Source organism: Poromitra crassiceps (genome assembly GCF_964638095.1).
Source record: "Poromitra crassiceps genome assembly, chromosome: 20".
NCBI lineage: Eukaryota > Metazoa > Chordata > Actinopteri > Beryciformes > Melamphaidae > Poromitra > Poromitra crassiceps.
Window position 1 is genome coordinate 10,889,728 of NC_139637.1, and position 20,045 is coordinate 10,909,772.

The 20,045-nt window shown below is 45.0% G+C and overlaps 1 protein-coding gene across 1 annotated transcript; it reads right to left on the minus strand.

The window, feature by feature from the left end:
* Nucleotides 1–6,833: 6,833 nt before the first annotated feature.
* LOC310794859 (tRNA (34-2'-O)-methyltransferase regulator WDR6-like) lies at nucleotides 6,834–19,144 on the minus strand (the record flags this gene model as incomplete). The annotated part of the gene is made up of 6 exons (XM_083656909.1): nucleotides 6,834–7,864; nucleotides 8,333–8,449; nucleotides 10,566–10,643; nucleotides 11,421–14,313; nucleotides 18,111–18,275; nucleotides 19,075–19,144. The coding sequence occupies 6 exons, from the start codon at nucleotides 19,142–19,144 to the stop codon at nucleotides 6,886–6,888; spliced, it is 4,302 nt and encodes a 1,433-aa protein (XP_083513035.1). The 3' UTR covers nucleotides 6,834–6,885.
* Between the last annotated feature and the right edge of the window lie 901 nt (nucleotides 19,145–20,045).

The following is a 20,045-nucleotide window of genomic DNA, read 5'->3' on the forward strand; positions in this document are numbered from 1 at the left end:
GAAGCTGAGAGCTGTGGTGAAGCAGCGCCTAACTGCCGTTCCCGCTGAGCAGCAGGAGTGGAGCCCCAGTCTGCACCAGGAGGACCCAGAGCTCCCACACATTAAAGAGGAACAGGAGGACCCAGAGCCTCCACACATTAAAGAGGAACAGGAGGACCCAGAGCCTCCACACATTAAAGAGGAACAGGAGGACCCAGAGCCTCCACACATTAAAGAGGAACAGGAGGACCCAGAGCCTCCACACATTAAAGAGGAACAGGAGGACCCAGAGCCTCCACACATTAAAGAGGAACAGGAGGACCCAGAGCCTCCACACATTAAAGAGGAACAGGAGGAACTCTGGATCAGTCAGGAGGGAGAGCAGCTTCAAGGGCTGGAGGAGGCTGATATCCCCAAGTTCCCATTCACTGCTGTTCCTGTGAAGAGTGAAGATGATGAAGAGAAACATCAGTCCTCACAGCTTCATCAAAGCCAAACTGAGGAGAACAGAGAGGCAGAGCCTCTAGCCAGCAGCTCAACTGAACAGGTGAAAACAGAAGCTGATGGAGAGGACTGTGGAGTATCAAAACCAGCCAGGAACTTATATCCAGATAGTAATTTACAACCAACTAGTGATGACAAGACTTCAGCTGCTTCTGAACCTGAGACTGACCACAGTGATGAAGACTGGATGGAAACTAGTGAACCTCATTCAGGTTTAGACTCACAGAAAACCAGCGAAGTTCTTAAGAAGAAACACAGCTGCTCAGTTTGTTGTAAAATATTTGGTGGTAAAGCACAGTTGAAAAGACACATGATAGTTCACACAGGAGAGAAACAATTTAATTGCTCAGTCTGTGGTCAAGGTTTTGGTCAAAAAGGATCCTTGAAGACACACATGATAGTCCACACAGGTGAAAAACAATTTAATTGCTCAGTCTGTGGTAAAGGTTTTGGTCGTAAAGGAAGCTTGAAGGCACACATGATAGTCCACACAGGTGAGAAACAATTTACTTGCTCAGTCTGTGGTAAAGGTTTTGGTGGTAAAGGAGACTTGAAGAGACACATGATAGTCCACACAGGTGAGAAACAATTTAAGTGCTCAGTCTGTGGTAAGGGTTTTGGTAATAAAAGGTCCTTCAAGTCACATGTGACAATCCACACAGGAGAGAAACAATTTATTTGCTCAGTCTGTGGTAAAGGTTTTGGTCGTAAAGGAGACTTGAAGAGACACATGATAGTCCACACAGCTGAGGAACAATTTACTTGCTCAGTCTGTGGTAAGGGTTTTGGTAATACATCCTTGAAGAGACACATGATAATCCACACAGGTGAGAAACAATTTACTTGCTCAGTCTGTGGTAAAGGTTTTGGTCGTAAAGGAGAGTTGAAATCACACATGATAATCCACACACGAGAGAAACAATTTACTTGCTCAGTCTGTGGTAAAGGTTTTGGTCGTAAAGGAGACTTGAAGTCACACATGATAGTCCACACAGGAGAGAAACAATTTACTTGTTCAGTCTGTGGTAAATGTTTTTGTCAAGAAGGACACTTGAAGACACACATGATAGTCCACACAGGTGAGAAACAATTTACTTGCTCAGTCTGTGGTAAGGGTTTTAATCATAAAGGAACATTGAAGAGACACATGATACTCCACACAGGAGAGAAACAATTTACTTGCTCAGTCTGTGGTAAATGTTTTTGTCAAGAAGGACACTTGAAGAGACACATGATAGTTCACACAGGTGAGAAACAATTTACTTGCTCAGTCTGTGGTAAGGGTTTTGGTGAAAAAGGAAACTTGAAGAGACACATGATCGTCCACACAGGTGAGAAACAATTTACTTGCTCAGTCTGTGGTAAAGGTTTTGGTATTAAAGAATCCTTGAAGAGACACATGATAGTCCACACAGGAGAGAAACAATAGATTTGCTCAGTCTGTGGTAAAGGTTTTGGTCATACAGAATCCTTGAAGAGACACATGATAACCCACACAGGAGAGTAAACATGAATTGTTATCTGGTGGAGAGGCATTTGAGTGTTTATGTATGCAAGTATGTAGTGTGCATACGTGCACTTTCCTCTGGAAGCCAATCATCAAGCAGGTCAGCCAAGGGCTCGTCTAGATCTGTGGAGAGGAGAGGAGATTTTACTCACACCAACACTGGATGTTTTGTTTACACTGATGTTTGTCAAATTATATGAATAATAATGTTAAAAATGTGGCTGCCTCATGTTGTTTTCTAAGCTAGAGGAGCCTGGGACTTTGAAAGGTTTGAGTTTTGTTGTGAAAAACTCTGTCAGAATTCTGAATCAGGTTAAGAAAGTTTTGAATGTCCAGATGTTTCTGTTCACACACCAATCTGTTTTAATCATTCTTTTTTGCCCTCATGGTCAGATAGAATTTGCCATGCCTGGAGTGAAAAGGGGCTTGTCTCCATCAGTGACCTGTATATTGATGGCCAATTTGCATCCTTTGCTCTTCTGAAGAGAGCATTTGAGTTGCCCGAAACGCATCTTTATAGATATATACAAGCTAGACATTATGTCGGATCCAAGATTCGCAATTTTGAAGTTCTCCCAGATGAACATGTTTTTTTGAGGTTTTGTTAAGCCCTCCCAACTCCAGGCATCTTATTTCTAAGTTTGTGTGTTTGTTCGACGATTGCATTAAGGCCCCCACTGAGAGGATCAGAGAGGTGTGGCAGGAGGAACTTGATGTGGATCTGTCTGAAATCATATGGGACAGGAGTCTGTCTGTGGTCCAGCTCTGCTCAGTTAATAGCAGACATCAACTTATCCAATTTAAAGTTGCTCACCGTCTTCATTACTCCAAGCATAGGTTACACAAGATATATCCTTCGGTCTCACCACTATGTGATAGGTGTCGGGTGTCGGAGGGCACACTGTCCCATGCTTTTTGGTGTTGCCCTTCACTATCAGGATTCTGGGCCAAAATATTTGTAAGGCCTACAAAATAACCCTGCAACTGGAGGCGGAACTCGCCATCTTCGGCTGCTCGGAGTCCTCTTTGCTCCTCCCAGCGGCCGTGCAGCAATCTCTGACACAGGGAATGACAGTTGCCAAGAAACTAATTTTGAAGGAATGGAAGTCCTCCTCTCCACCTTCTTTTCAGCTGTGGCTGACAGACATGATCTCAGTTATAGGTATGAGATGAGACTCAGGTTCCAGAGGACAAATTCTTTAAGGACATTTGTTGTTATTTGGGACCCGTTCCTGACCTATTTCGATCAGGCTAAAAGCGGTAATTGAGTTTCTTTTGGATCCTTTGCACAGTTTTTATTTTTTATTTTGATCGTTTTGTAAGCAATTTTCTATGACTGGTAGCACCATTTTGTAGCATTGTAATGTTGAATGTATGTATATATGTTTTTTCTTTTCTTTTTTCCTGTTCTTGTTTTATTTTCTTTATTTTCTGAAAAAGTAAAATAAAATATATAAAATAAATAAATGTGGCTGCCTGTGCATGCATGTTTATTGAAAGGTTGGATAGTTATTTTGTGGTCAGTCCATCCATGGTAGCCTCATTTGGAGAGGGACAAACTGGCAGGGCCTTTTTTCAAAGGGGTCCCTTGACCTCTCAGCTCAAGATATCTGAATGAGAATGGCTTCTATGGGTACCCACAACTCTCCCCATTACAGACACGCTTACTTCCTGCTAATCACATTCAGTTATTGGCAAAATCCATGCTGTGTTTTGCAGGCAGTATAAATGTGTTATTTTCACTTATTCTATGAATATTTCTGCATACACTCGGGTCCCTAAACAGTCTTGGAATTGCATAAATTGGGTATGCTGAGACTCTTGTGGATTTACTGAGCTCAATTGTCTTCATGTGTGATGATGTTAGTCTCCATAGTACAGTAGCCATTTCATTGTAGTGAGACCATTTTTCAAAACTTGACCTGACTGAATAAAATGACCTAATGTGACCTCTAGGATAATCACAGCCTCGTGAAACTTTACTTCCACTAACTAGAGACCTAGGGGCTCTATGGCTTTCCTCGCTGTATTGACAATAAGAGGGTTTCTAAGCCAGAACAGAACAGAAGTGTTCGCCACCAAATCCAGAAAAATGCAAATCTTTCCAAATTTCCAAATGTCAAAAGTTTTTGATACCAAATCACAGCATGGGTTTTTCTATGGGGTTCCTCAAGGTCTTGCTGTCATGTGGTATTTTGGTGGGATTTCTGAACATTTTGATCCATTTTAGAGTTAAAAAATAAATTGTGAAATCATCCACAAAATCTCTAACAAATGGTATCAAATCAAAAACTGCTGCAACAATTTATGAGACATAATTAAGCATGGGGATGGTCATCATAGGCTATAAGTTCCATCATAATGTTCTAATCTACGCACTTGTGCACTCTAAGCATTCACCATTTGAATATATGCCTAAAACACAATGTTTATTACAGATTTATGACTAGAAAAACTTGAGTGCTGAGCTGCATCTCAAATTAATCTTCACTTTCCCAGCTTTCAGATGATGTGTACCACTTCTATGTGTCATATACAGTAGGCTATGTTGACTTGCTATTCCTGATTGTTTTGTTCAATATTAAATTAGTACCCTATCATCATATAGAATGTTTTTTTTACAATATACTCACTAAGAATAGTGTTTTCTTGTTTTTGATAAAAGTCAACATTCAGAGACCCTCCTTATTTAAAGCTATGGGTCCTGGAGGTGTGTGTTTACAGAAAATGTGCAGGGTTGACACAGCCTGTGGCGCCCTGCACCTCCTGTCACTCATAACCATTAAAAGGCAGACAGACAAAGCAACAATTTTACATGATGACTTAAAATTCTTCTTTTTATTTTATTATTATATATATATTTTTTTTTTTTGGTATTCAGTTGAGTTTCAAGCAATTGGGCTTTAAGTCGAGAGAAAATCTCAAGACAAAATCTATCTGGAGGAAGTGAATTTGTAATGAATGCTCTCTCTTCCCTCAGCAACTCATAGGCCTACTGAAGTGCCTTTGAGCAAAGCAGACAATCCCCTTGTTGCTCCAATAGAACTGCTCCGTGGTTATACTGAGCAGATCCCAGGTGTGAGTGACATTTATTTTCCTTTTTTTCTGAACCCCCCCCCCCCCCATTTTCTCCCCAATTGTAGCCTACTTGGTCAATTTCCCCCTGCTGCCCCGTCGCTGCTCCACCCTCTGCCGATCTGGGGAAAGCTGTAGACTAGCACAATGCTTCCTCCGACACGTGCACAGTTGGGGGTAACTCATTACAAAAGTAACATACATGTAATATATTACTTTTAGTAGTAACTCAGTAATGTAACTTATAGGATTTCAGTAATATTATACCAGTTACTTTGTCAAGTAACTCAAGTTACACAATTCGTTTTTTTTTTTTTAAATCAAAGCACATATTTAAAAAAGATACAATCATTTCCTAATCAAACCGTGTTTCTTTATGCAAATAACCACTATAGATGACAATAACAAAGGAAAATAATAACATTTAGAATTTTGGAGTGTTTACACTGACTTCAAGGTGGTTGAAATTATTTTTCTGGATGGTTGCATGTCATTCTGCTGCTGCTGTTGTTTTGGTGAAAGTAATGCAAAAGTAGTGTAATAACGAGTTACTCTACACAGACAGTAATATTGTAAAGTAACTTATTACTTTCAAATGAAAGTAACTAGTAATATGTAGTATATTACATTTTGAAAGTAACTTGCCCAACACTGGTTAGATTACTACTTTAATCTTTACTGTAAAAACCACTAGTGCCTCCTCTGGACGGCCGGGGCGCCTGCTCGGGGGAGGGGCTACTGGGGGGAGCAGCAGGAGTAGTCAAATCTATACTGATTATTGATTATGAATGATCCAGGAGAGATAAACACACACACATACACACACACACACACACACACACAGGTAAGCATGTCGTTTGGCAATTCATTCTTCACACTTTATTTTGTGTGACCCCAGCTGATGTGGTGGCTGGAGAGCAGCACAATACGCTCAGCACAAATCCATATAGTGCAGATACACAAACTACACAACTCATTAGGACAGAGTTTACTGAGGTCATAACTCAAGTGCAAAGAAGTACCGTAGTCATTTTACCATTGACTTCGATTCACCTTATTCACCACGCCCACTTTTTCTCTCTTCCGCATTAGACGCGATTGTATTTGTTCTTCCTGTTCAGCGCTAGTTGGCGGCCAATTTCAAAACAAACCGATACTATGAATGAAGTTGGGCAACATTCAGAAGCTACACTGCGGCCAACTTCAGTGACATGTTCATATAGCGTTACTGCTGCGAGGAGCCGATGGCTGTACCCGGTCGGCATTTAACGTTAGTTACAAAAGCACGTCGACAGTGTTTTCTCACTGCCAGTACTGTAGGCGTTGACAGATACTAGCTAGTCCGACTGGTCACACAGCCAGCGCTCTCAGTCCTCGTCACTGCTCGTTAAATATTTCCAAATAGGGTAATTCTGATAAACTGGTCACATCTTTGGAATGTTACATTCTCACCCTAAAAAATATTAAAACTTTAAAACAGTTTGTTTTTTTTGCTTGAAAACTTTTTGGCAAGTCTAAAAATGACTACTGTAGGCGTCATCTACTTCCGTGTCTAAAACGGAAAAACGATTACAAAATGACGTCATGCAGAAGCGTCCTTATATGGGCAAATAATAAGGTGAATACAATCAGACTTATTTTTGCAGCCAGTGGAGACGTCCCCTGCTGTCCACTAGAAAGAATGCAGGTTATCAGCTTCATTTTTCAGCCGCCGAGGTTGCCCCTTGCTTTCGTTTATGTTGTTTTCCTGGAAAGTCACTTTAACATGATGTTGTGTTTTCCTGGAAAGTCACTTTAACATGATGTGTTTTCCTGGAAAGTCACTTTAACATGATGTGTATTCCTGGAAAGTCACTTGAACAGGATGTTGTGTTTTCCTGGAAAGTCACTTTAACACGCTGTCCCATCCTTTCTCCTTTTCCTCCATCCCCCTCTGTGTCTCTGAGCCGTAGCAGCTGGAAGCCTTGGCCGCACACCAGCACCCATCCCACCCTGTCTGTCTTCACCCTGGTCCCACAGGACGCCCCGCCACCTGTCTCACCCCTGCTCACCCCCTCGCCCTCCGCTGCACTCCTGCTCGATCCAAACCTCCCCCCCCCCCTCCTCTCCTCGCCCTCGTCCTCCCCATCCGTCTCACCCTCATCTTCCCACACGGCGAGTCCCGCCGCGTCCGCCACGTGGGAGTAGAGCGCCCCTGCGCGGGCGATCCCGGTACCGCGGCGGACCCTCCAGAGGCAGACCCTCTGGTCGGGGGAGGCGGAGACGAGCAGCCCCGGGGACAGGAGCTTCAGGGCGGTCAGAGGGGCGGCGTGGGCCAGGGGGAGGCGCGCCTGGGAGCGGAGACAGAGGTGAAGAGGGGACTGAAACTGAGACTGGACCTCCACTTGAGGTGGAGTTTGGTTTTGGGGTTCAAGCAGAGGCACGGACTGGGGTTCGGGTTGGAATTGCATTTGCATCTGAAGCGGGACCTGTGGAGAAATCTGGGAGATCTGCGAGTGAGAAAACGCCCCGCTGCCCCCCGTCTCCCCGGCTGGGTATTGCACCCCGATCACAGACACAGTCAGTTGTCCGTCGTCTCCTCCGCTAGCGACAGTTACCAGGCAACTGCCCTCTGGTTGTCCCGGTCCCTCTGCCCAGACGGCCAATGCGTTGACACCGCTCTGGTGGGCGGGAACGCTGAGGCAGGGGATCGGTGGCGTCGGAGCGTCGCTCAAACTGCCGGTCGATAAGGAAGAAGCGGAGGTCACATCCCACAATGCAATTTTCCCGTCTGTAGCGGCACTGAAGAGGAGCTTATGCCTGAGAGAGAGAGAGAGAGAGGAAGAGGAAGATGATACCATATTTCTAGCTGTAAATTATAGCTATAAAAATGCTGTACTTCAGCTTTACATCATCCAAGACATTGTAGATTGACTGTAAATATGATACTGTAAATGACACGATACATTTGACTGTTTTATTGTTCATTTACATTCTTCCATCTTAAGATTCCTTTGTTTCCATTTGCATTTTAATGTCGGCATGTGTGACTATATGTTTTTACAAATACGACAATTGCATCCTAACAGTCCTGCCAATTAAGTTAAGCAAAAAGAAAGGGGGAGAGGTTGACATGAGACATTAATATTCATGAGGGATAACTTTCCTCACACGCTTGTGTTTCTAATCTATTCTAATGAGCGTGGCTCCCAGTCGAGACAAAACAAAAAGTGACCAGTTCAGTTCAGGCCTGTGGGCTAGAAAAAAAGAAAAGAAAAACAAATCCACCTGTTGCCTTTTCCATCCTCCAGGCTGCAGGTGGCGACACTGAGCACACAGCGCTGGTGGTAAAAACTCTCCCACAGCAAGTCGATATGACCTTTAGCCTCACTGACGGAGAACAATCTGGAAAAGAAAAGAGATAGCAAAGAGATAAAGCCAGAGAGAAAGAGCAAATCAAATCCAATTGAATAAACATTTAAGATCGAGGCAAGAGACATGACGACCTGTCACAGTCGTCTTTTACTGAACTACATGAAACGTTACCTTAACTGAATGCTGACAGATTTGGCATGAAAGCCTGCAAAAACACAAGGAGCGCTTGATTTAACTCATCCTCAAAGTCATGTGTCTACTTTAGACACAGTTAAATTGCCAGGGAAGATAAATCAAACACACGGGAAGCAGGCTAAATATTGTAAACAGCACTCTGAGCTGTTTTTTTGTCTCTATTGGGTACTAGCTGCATTCCAGTTGTATATAGTTGTATATTGGTGTAATGACAACAACCTTGATTTAAATGTCACCAAAACTAAAGAAATCATTGTTGACTTCAGGTCAAATGCATGTTTGCACACTCCCGTTAGCATAAACGCTGCAGATGTTGAGATTTGCGGATAGTTGTACGTTTTTCGGGGTGCAGATCTCCAAAGACCTTAAGTGGTCTCTTAACTGTTCTTCTAATGTCAGGAAGGCTCAACGACGTCTTTACTTCCTGAGATGCCCTGTAAAAGGGCTGGTGTTTCCACCACAACTTGAATCAACGTCTACAGATCCACTGTCCAGAGCCTCCTCACAGGCTGCATAACTGTCTGGTACAGAAGCTGCTCTGTCCTGAGGACCGTTGTGACAGAGTTGTGAAAACAGCCCAGAAGATTATAGGCGCAGACTTGCCTCCTGTGAGAGATACAGTATCTATGCAAAAAGGTGCCATGACAGACAGGGCCCAGGAAATAATCGCTGACCCCAGTCATCCACAGGGCTGTCACTTTTTATTCTAAATTCGAATTTAACTTTGAATGTGGGGGAGGGGGGGCATGTTTGAATGTAATTGACCTGTTCGAATTATAAAAAAAAATGAATACAAAAAAAAAATTGCAGGCCAGGCCAGGGCACCGGGCATCTAGCCTGGGTAAACCCATCCCCCACGTGACCTGCTCTCAGACCTGTTCTCAACTGAGAGAGCAGGTCACGTGGTGGCTGGGTTTACCTAGGCTACCGGGCATCGGCCCGACGTGCCCGATTACGCAGTCCGCGCCTGCCGGGAGCGGAGAGGAGCTGACTGACTGGACCATGAGGACAGCTGAGGATTTTTTTTTTATATTCTTTTAATATTTTACATTATATTATATATATTTATACGATGTAACCGGCAGGCGCGGACTGTATAATCGGGCACGTCGGGCCAATGCCCGGTGGCCTGGCCTGGCCTGCAAAAAAAAAATAAAAAAAATAATGAATTAATTAACCAATTAACTTCGAATATATTCAAACATTTTGCGGGCATTTAAAGTTTGTTCGAACTTTATTTTGGGAAAAATTGACAGCCCTAGTCACCCAGGAAATGGTCTTATCACCCGACTACCTTCGGCCAGACGCTTGGGATGGGAGCGCTCCCCAGACAGGAAGGTTAAGCACAGGGGTTCCTATGGAAGCGCTCCCCAGACAGGAAGGTTAAGCACAGCATGGGAGCGCTCCCCAGACAGGAAGGTTAAGCACAGGGTTCCTACAAGCAGACTTGTAAACAGTTTCTTCCCAGAGGCAGTCAGGTTCTTAAATGAATAGCACAACTGCACCTTATTGCTTTGATCTGCTGCTATCATTATTTTATTATTATTCTTATTTTTAATCTTTCTAAGCGTGCACTGTGCAGACATGCTACCCTGGCATGGTTCCTAGAGAACAGCACAAAGCACTTTATTCATATGCGCTTATTATTATGCCTTTTTAAAAATCATTATTTTTGTATAGCTTTTATTCATTTACAACCATGCACTGTGCCGACATGCTGAATGTATGCATGTCTTACCCTGTACTTTCTTTTTCTATACCATGTGGAGGTGGTGGCTTGGTTACAAGCATTCCAATGCATTTGAATGCCAAAGGCAAATAAACCTGAACTTGAAGAGTACTTTAACTTTCTGTCACATTCAGTTTGAAAGGATTTTCTTTTCACCAGCTCCTACGAAGAGATTTGAATTGTGAGTGAAACGGTTCATTTTATTTGATGCGAGACACCAACCTGACAGCTCCGTCACTGCAGGCCAGAGCCAGCAGAACGCAGTGCGCCTCCTCCTGCACCACCGCGATGGACATGTACCTGAAAACACACAGACAGACAACAGATGAGGCTGCTGGGAAATATACAGCACAGGGCTGCACTCGATTCAGTTTCAATTCAAAGAGCGGCTTTTCTTCACAATTAAAATACTGCAAGTGTGTTTTGTGTCTGCGCATGAAATCTTCCAGGACGTTCTGGGTTCTTAATTGAACTCTGAATTGTAATTTCAAAACGATACGGCACTCCTGGGACAGTAATTATGGAACAATTCTGCTACAGATCATTTGTTGATGAAGATAGAATCTAGAAGCCACCAAATACCAAAAATACCCCACCAAAAATTAGGTAAACATGGAGCAGACAAATGAATAGGTCTATAATTTTATGGAGGAAATTCCATCAACAAGGGCAGAATCTAAACTTGCGGGTGCTGGATGAGGGATGTTTCAAAAAACTATATATTTTTTATTATTTATTTATTATTATTATATATATATATATATATTTGTGTGTGTATATATATATACCGGTATATATATATATATATATATATCGGTATATATATATATATAATGTATATATATATATATATATACAGTATATACACACGCACACACACACACACACACACACACACACACACACACACACACACACACACACACACACACACACACACACACACACACACACATATATACATGTATATACACACACACATACATATGTACAGTATTTATACACATAAATATATACACATAAATATATTATATATTATATATATATATTTACCCCAAAGATCTAAATAAAACTTGCCTCGTTTCTGGGTCCATTTTCACCGTCTTGTGTCGGTTCCGCCTCCTCTCCCACTGCTCGTCCAATCGGTGCTTGGCCACCTGGATCACCTGGCAGGAGGGAGCCAGCCTCTGCCCATCCCAGCCAATCAACAGCCGGTAACACTGCATCTGAGCCCGCCCGCCGGCTGAGACGAGCAGGGCGGAGAGGGACCGCGTGGGATTCTCTCTCCTCCCGCCTCGCGGCGAGCGCATCACCGCCGCCAACGTCCGCACGCTGGAGATGTGGTCGGTGACGACGGAGAGGACTTTGACAGCACCGGAGTTGGGCCGCACGGCCAGGACGCTCAAACTGGTGTCCTCTCCTCCCGTCACCAAAATCTCCCAATGCCCTTCGCCACCATCTCCATCTTCTTCTTCTGTCCCGTCTCTGCCCTCGCGTCCTGTCCCATTTCCAGCATCCCTCATCCCCATCCCATTCTCGGCGCCCCCTACCTTCCCCAGCCTGCACACACACCCAACCCCCCTCCCGTGGACACCCTCTCTCAGGCCCCATCCCCCGCTCTTTCCGGCCTTCCCCGCGCGGATCGCCGCCTCTGCGGGGGGACGCGAAGCCAGGACGGCCCCCTGCCTGATGAAGACCAGCGCTGCGTATCCCGGCCACAGAGGCCCGCTGGAGGGCCAGAGGCTCCAGGAGCGATGGCCGCCACCGCACGGCACCGCCAGCAGCCGCTCCTGCCTCACCGGGTCCCACACCACGAAGTGGACGCCGTGGAACCCGGCGATGACAAACCGGGCCTCTCTTCCCTCGTTCTCCGTCTCTGCTGCTCTTCTCGAGTTCTCCGTTCTCGCGTTTTCTTCCTCTGCTGCCTCGAGCGTGTCCGCCTGTCCCTTCTGGAGTCTTTGGTCCATCTCACAGTGATTCTCACACCCCTCGTCTTCCTCCTTGTGCGCTGGTAGTTCGGGTTCCAGGATCAGAAGCCTCTCCAGCCACTCCATGCCCTTGCAGGCCCTCTGGACCCTCAGAACCTCCAGCTGAAGCTCTTTGTCGCTCCCGGCAGTCTCCCCATCGCGGTTTCCTTTCTTCTCTCTGTGTGTTCCCGGCGGTGTGGGCAGCACTCTGAACACCCTCACGCAGCCGTCCCTGCCGGTGCTGTAGAGGAGGCCGTGGTATTCACACACCGATGTAACGCCCTGTTTTCCGTGCGCTCCAAACAGGCAGCTCAGTGGCTGCAGCGGTGCGGCGTCCATGTTTCTATCATTCCCCTCTCTCCTTTTCCTTTCTTCATTCTTTACCTTTCCCTCCTCTTCCCCCTGTCCGTCGTCAGCGTCTCTCTCCCTCGCGTCGCTGCCCGTTCGCCCGATGAGCAAGTCTTCGTCCGTCTCTTCCTCGTCCTCCTTTTGCCCTCCTTTTCTTCTCTCCCGAAACAGCAGCAGGGAGCCTCTCCGGTCGCCGCACACCCACAGCGCCCCCTGCTGCTGCGACCCGGGGTGGAGGAGGCGCACCGCGGCCGTCAGCCAGCGTTTGGCGCAGGGGGGCAGGAGGAAGGCAGGGAGAGGATCTACACCGAGAGCCAAGCAAGAGTCTACATTGAATTGGACCTGGACACGCCAGCGATGGACGAGACCTCCCGCTCCCGATGCGAGCAGACACCCCGCGTGACCGTCGTGTCCCTCCAGCCAAACAAGGCTGTGGATCTTCCCGGACCCCCCGCTGAGAAGAACCCCGCATTTGGGCTGAGAAATGGGGAACACCTGTATTCCCCCACTGAGGTTACCCACAGCGCACAGGTGAACCTTGGTCGGCGAGTCTTTCACCCAGATGCTCAGCGTTTCCATCACGCAGTAGGACTGAAACTCAGGAGCGCCCTGCCATAGTAGCTCCCACTGTCCATGGCCGTGTTGATAAACCCTTCCCCGATCAGTGCAGACCACCACCTTACTGTGGGTCCAGCTTGCATTCTCGTCCTCTTCCCAGACTACGCGCACCTCCTTAGGCGCGCCTTGACCGGCAAATTTCAGGTCAGTTAGCGCCTCTGTCGCTGCGTCCTCCTTCGCCTCCTCGCTTGCGTCCACCCTCCACAGCCTCACCCCTCCGTCCGCTCCCCCTGTAGCCACCCATCTTCCTCCCGCTGCTTCATCCCGCGTTCCCTCGCTGACCGCCAGCGCGCGGACCCCTCCCGCTCGGTGTCCCTTCAGCGTCCGCGCCACCGTCCCGCCTCCGGCCCAGTCCCAGACTAAGCAGGCGCCGTCCTCCCCGGCGCTGAACACTTTCCCAGGGCAGAGGTGCACAGAGAACACCCTGGCCTGGTGCCCATACAGGACCCTTAAGCAAGCAGGGTTCGAGTCCCCACATTCCCCCCCGGGTCCCCCCAAAACACCGACAGCCCACACCCTCACGCTGCGGTCGTCCGAGGCTGAAGCCAGCCATCCTTTCTCCTGGAGGTAGGAAATGCTAAAGATGACGCCGCTGTGCCCCAGCAGACGCCTCTCGACTGGGGCTCGGTTGTCAGGCTCGCCCTCCTCCCCTCGTCTTCCAGGCTTCCAGAGAACCAGCTGATTGAAGACCGTTCCTCCAACTAAGACAGAATCCACCCAGGATTCGTCTACCAGCAGCAGGGCAGAGTAGAGCAGACACCCCTCCAGGCAGGAGCACCGAACAAGGGCCTTTCCTTCCTCCACGTCCAGGAGAAGAGCGCTATTGTGGGCTAGAGCCACGCCAAGGAGGGGGCGTCCCTCTCCGGAGAGCCAGCGGACATCCAGGGCCCAGTCTTGCAGCTCCATGAGTGGACCCAGGGCCCCCAAGTGCAGATGGTCCACGCCATGAAGCTCCACAAGGAGCCTGACCAACCTCACAGCCTTGCCTCCAAACACGACTAGGTCATAGTGGTTGGGCTCTGTGGTGGAGCTTCGTCCTGGGGAGAGATAAGACAAGAAGAGCTTTTATGGATTTGTTACAGTGAATGAATGCATGCAGACATTACAGAAACAACAATTCTCCCTGTTACACCCAAAGACATGAGTCATATCACTTACATTTTTTTTAAATAACTTGACCGTGCAAACACACCCTTAAATAGTTAGAATGATCTCATCTTAGTTTAATCTAAATATCTAGCTCATTCGATTTATAGTTATTGCTTAAAAGCAAGCAAGCAAAGAAACAAAGAAACAAACAAAGAAACAAACCATCCGGATCAGCGCCACCAACATTTAAGTTGTAATCTAAGTTCCTTCCCAATGGCTATCTGTTGACCAAATTTCATGGAAATCCCTTCATTCATTTTTGAGATAGCTACAAGCTAACATGAGTGAAAGCATTACTTCCTTGACAGAGGTAAGTGAATGAACCCAATAGAGGAAGTCATGTCAGAAAGAGAAATGTGGAAGCAGGGTGTCAGCCGGAGTTTAGTCTGACAATGTTGTGCGTACTGGATAGTTAGTTAGGTTAAGTTAGTTTGGTTAAGTACATGCATTAGTGCCTGGGTAGCAAGCAGACGGCGGTATTTGACAATTTAGCAGCTAAATCATAGATTATTGAAAGATATTCCATATTCCAGACTGAAATGCTATAACAGAAGTGGAGTATTGGCCTGAATGACATGAACATTTGGACACTGCAGGTATCTTGCATGTTGCGTTCAGGTGCACTGTAATTTTTTTTTTTTTTTCTTCAATTCCATCGCGGGCCACACAGGGGGCCGCAAGTTGAGTATCACTGTCCCAGTGAAATCACACAATTGAGTCATTTTGCTGGGGACTCTCCTGCGACCCCTCGTCAAGCTGATGTTTGAGTTTAGAGGACCAGCTGCCACCGGCAAGGCTCCAAGTCGAGGCGGACGCAGAAGCATGTTTCAGCCTTAAGATGTAACAAATCCCCTGCAAAGCATGTTCACATGTTTTGGTGTTGCCCCTCTCTATTTACTTTCTGGACAGATACATTATCTGAAACAATTGGTACACAAATGACTCCAGATCCTTTTATTGCATTATTCAGGCTTCCTCCACCCACACACTACAACTGACCAAAATGAATCAAGATAGAACTGCCTTTGGCGCTCTGTTGGCGAGACGATTCATCTGGCTTCAGTGGAAGTCCGCTGTACCCCCTTCTCATGCTCTTTGGATTTCAACCATTTTAAATTGCATAAAGTTGGAAACAATTAGACACACACTTAATGGGTCTGCAGACAAATTCTATAGAGCCAAAGTGGAACGTCACTTCCTGCTTCAGCACTGACTGTACCAGAGATTTTCATCCGCCATTTATTTTCCCACAGCCATTTCGTAAAATGCTTATAAAAATAGTTTTACTTGTTCAAACCAAACGGTTCAGATATTTAGAAAGAGGAGAGATCGCATAACATTTCACTCAGACCAAAACGTTAAAAAAAATGCAGGTATAAAGAAAACATTTTTGTAATGTTTTTTTTTTTTTTGGTCTGAGTGAAATGTTCTATGGTCTCCCCCGATTCTAAATATAGCTGAACCGTTTGGTTTGACCAAGTACAACTATTTTTATAAGCATTTTACGAAATGTCTATGGGAAAATAAATTGCGGAAGAAAATCTCTGGTACAGTGCTGAAGCAGGAAGTGACGTTCACTTTGCCTCTCTATACAATGTGGGCCCGCTTCTTTTCTTATGTTCAAGAACTACATTTCCCTGCAGTTAAAGATTGATGCATATCTATTCCGATGTATGACTTTGTTATCTATTGTTGGATTGAGGTGATCAAATTCAAGACACTGGTACTGGCCTACAGAAGTACACCAGACAGCCCCTCTGTGCCTACAATCTATGGTCAGGTTCCAAACCTCTCACCGCTCCCTCCGCTCCTCTACCAGTGCAGGACGCCTCGCCCCTCCTTCACTACGTGGGATCAAAAGTCGCTCATCCCGTTCCCGACTCTTCTCGTCCCTGGCACCTCAATGGTGGAACGAGCTGCCCCCTTCGGTCAGGACGGCCGAATCACTGCCGATCTTTCGGCAAAGACTAAAAACACACCTTTTCAGGCTCCATCTGGGCCCTTCTTGAACTAACATCTCTCTCTCTCTCTCTCTCTCTGTCAACAAAAAAACCCTACTCTATTCCTTCAAAAGTTGTAGCTGTCATAGATTGTGTTGCATAGTTGATTTCTCTATTGTTGACAAAAATGTATTATTGTAAGTCGCTTTGGATAAAAGCGTCTGCCAAATGACGTCATGTAATGTAATGTAGGACGTAAAATGTTCTGGTGATATAAAAGGCCTGGCATGAAATACGACATTTGAGATGTGGAAGGGTTTGGTATAGAGAGACACTGCGTGAAATAGGCCACGCCCATCACTCCCATACACCAGCATAATTTTCCTTGAATTAAACGTAGCTAAAAGCTGTTGTGTGGTGGGGCTGCGCAGACAATAAATGTAAAGAATCGCCAATTAAAGTGTTTTTGTACTCCCGAGCAAAACAAGGAAGCCATTGAGAATTGGCGAGAAGAAAAATGTGGATGTTGCTATCAATGAAGTAAGTTGGAGTGTTCAACTTCCGTATATATGATCTTTGTGTGCAACACGCGACCATGCACGCGACACAGGAGAACGGCAGGATTGTATCAAACCTCCCCCCCCCTTCCTTTTCTTTTTGGTGTGTGCATGTGTGTGTGTGTGTGTGTGTGTGTGTGTGTCTTAGGGCTGTTGAAACGAATTTTGATATTCGAATATTATTCGAATTTAATAATTATGAACGAAATTCGATTATTAATTTTTTTTTTAACGGATTTTTTTTTTTTTTTTTTTAGAACACTAGAACAGTGACAAGTTCTGACAACATACTTGAAGAAAAGAGTGTTAACTGAAGTTGACTGTTGAAGCTGCTATACTGATGTAAACCTACCTGTAGCTCTTAAAATGTATGTTCATTCATTGTTAACTGAAGTTGACTGTTGAAGCTGCTATACTGAATGTAAACCTGTAGCTCTTAAGTGCAATACGTGACTGATTTTTTTTTGTTCATGGCTCATTGTTGTTTTGGCAAAGTTTACTTATTTGTTTATTGATAAGGAGCTCAAACAAAGGCTGTGTCTTTTTTTATTATCAATTATTTTATTTTAGCATTTCAGACAGCACCAATACATCACTGATGAATATTAACTAAGCTCTGGTTATCTGACCTATTTTCTAATGCAATGAATGTATGTACATTGTACAAGGAACATGTTTTCTTAAATAAACATCATTGCTGGACTATTTGTGATAAGCCTAATATTATTGAATATTCATCCTCCATTCACTTTTCCATCTACATTTGGTAAAATGCTTAGAAAAAGTTTTACTTGGTCAAACCCAAAGATTCAGCTATATTTAGAATCAGAACATAACATAAGAGAAGACAACAATTCACTCAGACCAAAACATTTTTTTTTTAAATTCAATTAAAAATTAATTAAAATATTCGAATATAATTTGAATATTAAAATGTATAAAGCACTGAAATTCGAATTTGATTATAGAGGGAGATTGACAGCCCCTCTGTGTGTGTTTGTATGTGATTACCCTGTCTCGTAATATTGTTGTTGATGTTCTATACTCCCAAGGAATATTATTATATTATTGTATAAACTGATTATGTTGAAAATCCAATAAATACATTTGAAATAAATGAAAGCAGCATGCGCTCACCGTCTGTCTCCTCCCAGCTGGTCTCTGTGGCAGAGCTCCATCGTGGGCCACCGTCTGTCTCCTCCCAGCTGGTCTCTGTGGCAGAGCTCCGTCGTGGGCCTGCTGCCGGAGGTCTGGGTCGGATCCCATGGATCCGGTAGTGTTGGAGCACGCTCAGTGAGGCGCAGGCTTTAGGGCGAGGCTGGAGAGTGTACACTGTCAGCACGGGACCCTCACCTATCAGGACATGAAACAGTAACAGAAGAGCAAATGTCATCTGTCTCAAAGCCTCGTGACCAGTGGTGTAGTGGAGGGTAGACGCGGGTAGACGGTCTACCCACTTATTTTTCAGACGGATTCGCGTCTACCCACTTCTTGCCGCAGGAAACGTTGCGTTACGGCCGCCGGAGCTGGTCGTAATATATTACATGTAATATGTTACTTTTGTAATGAGTTACCCCCAACACTGTATATATATATATATATATATAGCTTAGGGCGTAAATTACAGTCTACCCACTTCTCCAGGGACCACTACACCAGTGGTTCTCACATTTTTTCACGTGAAGGACCCCTAAACTGACAAAGATTAGACCACGAAACCCCATTTGATAGGATTTTGTCCCACGGTCCCCCATTATGATAATAAGATTGATGCTTTTAGATGTTTTATTACAGAAAGTGTAGAAAACCCATGACCAAAATAGTCATTGTGTTACTTATGAATGGGATCATAGCAAAAATAAATTACCTCCTTTTGGCTGGGGACCCCCTGGAACCCCCTCAAGGACCCCCATTTGAGAACCACTGCACTACACCACTGACTATTCATGAAACAGTTTCACTGAAGCTTGTGACAGCAAAAAAAGGTTTCTAGTCTTTGTCCAACAGTCAAATGAGAAGAATCAGAGAAGTGGATTATATCACACACCGCAATGCTTCATGCATCACAAACATTACCAGTGCAATTTTAGCCATTCATTTATGGCATATGGTGATATTGTTTGAGTGTTGAATACCAACAACATTCACCTACCTGTCAGAAGATATTTGCCCTCAAGGAACTCCAGAGACGTGACTGGAGCTACCAGAGCTGCCGTCTCCATCTCTTAGTTACATGCCTTGAAGAGTCAGAGAGAGAGAGAGAGAGAGACCATAGTTGTTACAGACGAGGCAGAAAGAACATCTATCTATTCTACAGTATCTCTATCTATCTATCTAATAGAGTTGATGTCTGTGTGTGTGCCTATCTCACTACTCAAATAAGGCAGGGAGGGGTTCCGTGCTACTAAACGGCAGGGCGAGGTGCCGCGCCACAGTGCACAATTGCTTGAGTGACATCACTGATGATATCACAATTCTCTAGTGACATCACTGGTAACATCACAATTGCTCGAGTTTTGTTTGCAGCAACATCTCATCCCCCTCAAGTTGAGGAAGCCTGAAAACTCTGGACCTCTGGTGCCCTGCACAAAGTTATAATCACATCAATCATGGTCTTTCACTATCATCTTTAATGCATGCCCACACCCCAGGTCGGATTGGGCTGAAAATGTGCATGGCGGTAGTATGATCCGGGGAATGAGCATGTTGGAAAATCCTGGAAACCACCTTGAAAGTCCTGGAAACCAACATAATTTCCAACCAATCAAAAGGTGCAGTTGTGCTTAATTATTCCCTGCATGCCCATGTCCTTCTGATACACCATTCATGTCCTACACTGTACATCTGAATGGTGTATCCAACACTGTACAGTACAATACACACATTCAACTGCCAGTGACACTCAGCTTCACCCTGATCATAAACAGTCACTGTCCTCAAACTCCAGTCACCCTGCTTCAGTCATGGTCAGCTCATAGTCATAATGTATTCTGTGTTGGAAAAGGTTAACAATCTGTATACATACTGTACATTAGCTGGTACACTGCCTAAACGTATTCGCTGTCTAACCATTCCTGTAACGTTCAACAAAAATATTGTGCATAGTTAACAAGAATAACGCCG